A 3,870-nucleotide genomic window follows, 5' to 3' on the forward strand; every position below is an offset into this window, starting at 1 on the left:
TGAGGAAAATGAACCAGAAGGAGCTTGCTGACACACTGGAGAAATGTAAGATCTGTCTGCCTCATGTTGAATGATGTTTTATAACATTTAAAAGCTGTAGCTAAAGTAGCTGTGAAACACAATGATATTGTAGCAGCCTTAACGCAACACCTTGTGACCTCATCAAGTAGCAGCAGGGATGTGTTGTGGTGATTAATTTAGAGAGAGAGAAGAGGAGAGACAGAGGACAGAGAGACAATTAGAGAGGGAAAGAGAGAGAGAGAGGAGGGAGGGACAACACTAATAATATCATCAATAATACCAATAATAACATAATGGAAACATTTATACAATCAGTTAAGAGAAGAAATTATTATAATTTAAACTTTATAACAGTCCTACAATACTGTAGGCATGAAAACAGATGTAATATTAATATCCTCTGTGGTATTTCTTTATTCAGATGAGCTTGCTGTGATTTGCCAACGTGAACTCAAATCTAATCTAAAGAAGAAGTTTCAATGTGTATTTGAGGGGATCGCTAAACAAGGAAACCCAACACTTCTCAATAAGATCTACACAGAGCTCTACATCACAGAGGGAGGAACAGGAGAGGTCAATAATGAACATGAGCTGAGACAGATTGAGACAACAACCAGGAAACAAGCAAGACCAGAGACTGCAATCAAATGTAACGACATCTTCAAACCCTTAACTGGACAAGACAAACTTATCAGAACTGTGCTGACAAAGGGAGTCGCTGGCATTGGAAAAACAGTCTCTGTGCAGAAGTTCATTCTGGACTGGGCTGAAGGAAAAGCAAATCAGGATGTCCAATTTGTGTTTTCATTCCCTTTCCGGGAGCTGAATTTGATGAAAGGGGACAAAAACACTTTGATTGAACTTCTCAATCACTTCTCAATGGAAACCAAACAATCAAGAATCTCCAACTACGGCAAGTACAAAGTTCTGTTCATCTTTGATGGTCTGGATGAGTGCCGACTGCCCCTAGACTTCCAGAAGAACAAGATCTGTTGGGACGTCACAGAGTCAACCTCAGTGGATGTTCTGCTGACAAATCTCATCAATGGAAACCTGCTTCCCTCTGCTCTCCTCTGGATAACTACCCGACCTGCAGCAGCCAATAAGATCCCTTCAGGGTGTGTTGACCAGGTGACAGAGGTACGAGGGTTCAATGACCCACAGAAGGAGGAGTACTTCAGGAAGAGATTCAGTGATGAGGAGCTGGCCAGCAGAATCATCTCACACATAAAGACATCAAGGAGCCTCCACATCATGTGCCACATTCCAGTCTTCTGTTGGATTTCTGCAACAGTCCTTGAACACATGCTGAAACATAAGAGAGAAGAGATGCCCAAGACTCTGACTGAGATGTACACACACCTTGTGGAGTTTTATACCAAACAGAAGAATGAAAAGTATCTTGGGAAAGAAGAGACAGGTCCACACTGGAATAAAGAGAGCATTCTGTCACTGGGAAAACTGGCTTTTCAACAGCTTGTGAATGGCAATCTGATTTTCTATGAAGAAGACCTGAAAGAGGCTGGCATTGATGTCAATGAAGCCTCAGTGTACTCAGGATTGTGCACACAGCTCTTTAAAGAGGAATGTGTTCTGTACCAAGACAAGGTGTACTGCTTCGTGCATCTGAGCATTCAGGAGTTTCTGGCTGCTGTATATGTGTTCCTCTCATTCATCAACAACAATGAGAATCTAATGGCCGAACCGCAATCAACGTCCAGGAACCTTTCTGTGATGTTCAGAGACAAGCCTAAAGTTTCTTTCTACAAGAGTGCTGTGGATAAAGCCTTACACAGTGAGATGGGAAACCTGGACCTGTTCCTCCGCTTCCTTCTGGGCCTCTCACTGGAGTCCAATCAGAAGCACTTACGAGATCTACTGACAAAGACAAGAAGCAGCTCAAAGACCCATGAAAAAACAGTCAAGTACATCAAGGAGAAGATCAGGGAGAATCCCTCTCCAGAGAGGAGCATCAATCTGTTCCACTGTCTGAATGAACTGAATGACCATTCTCTAGTGGAGGAGATCCAAAGCTTCCTGAGATCAGGAAGTCTCTCAGAACCCAACCTGTCACCTGCACAGTGGTCAGCTCTGGTCTTTGTGTTGCTGACTTCAGAAAAGGAGCTGGATGTGTTTGACCTGAAGAAATACTCCAGATCAGAGGAAGGTCTTCTGAGGCTGCTGCCAGTGTTCAAAGCCTCCAGTGCATTTCTGTGAGTACATAAAATGACATATAAAAACTAATCATCAGGAAGAAATATTCAGGTTAAAGAAAAATATGCATTATAATATGTGTTTAATATTATATTGAAAACATTGAATAAACGCATTGATTTTCACATTAGTATAACAATATGACCATACAACTCTAGGAGACAGAAGAAGAATCTATATGTTGTTTGGGAGAATTAACCAAATGCATCTGCCATTGTCCTTCTACACTAAATTAACAATGTGTTTGAAGTCATGATCTCTTTGTCAGGCTGTGGAGTCACAGAGGAAGGCTGTGCTTCTCTGGTCTCAGCTCTGAGGTCAAACCCAACACATTATTTGTAAATGGGTAACAGCGTAAACAGAGAAAGCTAAGCGTATCATTTTAATACAACCTGTCTGTCATTGTATTTCTTCTGTGTTTGCAGACTCACTGGCTGTAAACTCACAGACACATCCTGTAAAGTGTTGGCCTCAGTTCTCAGTTCAAACCCCTCACACCTGAGAGATCTGGACCTAAGTAACAATGACCTGAAGCATTCAGGCGTGAAGCTGCTCTCTGCTGGACTGGGGAATCCCCACTGTAAACTGAAGACTCTGAGGTCAGTATTATCAGATATGAAAGTACTTTATGCATGTAGTTCTCCCATTTGAAAAAGTCGTAATTATTCGGACATATTACTTATAGTGTATTAAAATAGTCATAAGTTTAGCATGTTGTCCCATATTCCATGCCTGCTGTCACGTTTCTCTAAGACAGAACCCAGAAGCAGACCAGGACAAGGTGAGTAAAATGAAGGTGAGTATTTATTGGTGGTCTTGATGTGTAATTTGAGTGATCCAGGAGACGGAGCGGCAGCGGAGGTGAGTTGATGAGAGTAGATGGGTGGATTCAATGACGTCACTGTATCCACCGACGGCCAGGCAAGGGAGTTGAATGTTCCGGGAGGATGACTGTAGACAGAGTAAACGGGGGGGGAGTAACCAGTAACAAGAACAAAACAACAAGACTAGCTCAGGAAACATGAGGCTGTTCATTGCTAACGATCCAGCAGGGAATGGATGTCAGCTCAGGGCTTATGAAGAGGTGATGATCAGGACCAGGTGTGCAGAAGGTTGATGAGATGCAGGTGTAGGGTAATCACTAGATCTCCCGCCTAACTTCGTTGCCTGGCAACCAGACAGGGTAATAATATCACTAGATCTCCCGCCTAACTTCGTTGCCTGGCAACCAGACAGGTTTCTGAACGAAACCTTAGACACCAAACAAAAAACAGTCAGCTCAGGCAGAAACAGACTCAGGAAGCGGGATTCCTGACACCTGCAGTGAGGCTTGTGATTCTACTAACTTGTTGAATTCATTTGCAGTTGGTCTTGGTTGTGTTTTGGATGATGTTTTTCCTAATAGATACTGAATAGTAAATAATGTCTCTTGTCATTTTGGCGTCACTTCACTTTTATTGTCAGTGACTTCTACATTCATGTGGATGCTACCATGATTATGAATAACCATGAATGAATCGTGAATGATGATAAATGAGAAACGGAGGCACAAAGATCAAACCCCCTCTGTTATTGGTAATGGTGAGAGGTTAGCATGTTTTGTTGTAGCCTCTGTTATTGGTAATGGTGAGAGGT

General features: G+C 42.4%; 1 protein-coding gene across 1 annotated transcript; it reads left to right on the forward strand.

Moving 5' to 3' along the window:
* Window positions 1-724: 724 nt before the first annotated feature.
* Window positions 725-3,387, forward strand: LOC123741577 (NLR family CARD domain-containing protein 3). Its single transcript, XM_082971120.1, has 2 exons — window positions 725-2,234; window positions 2,661-3,387. Exons 1-2 carry the CDS (start codon window positions 853-855, stop codon window positions 2,884-2,886), a joined length of 1,608 nt encoding a protein of 535 aa, XP_082827246.1. The 5' UTR covers window positions 725-852; the 3' UTR covers window positions 2,887-3,387.
* Window positions 3,388-3,870: the final 483 nt, after the last annotated feature.

This window comes from Salmo salar, unplaced genomic scaffold, assembly GCF_965601325.2.
Source record: "Salmo salar unplaced genomic scaffold, fSalSal1 ptg000177l, whole genome shotgun sequence".
Classification (NCBI taxonomy): Eukaryota; Metazoa; Chordata; class Actinopteri; order Salmoniformes; family Salmonidae; genus Salmo; species Salmo salar.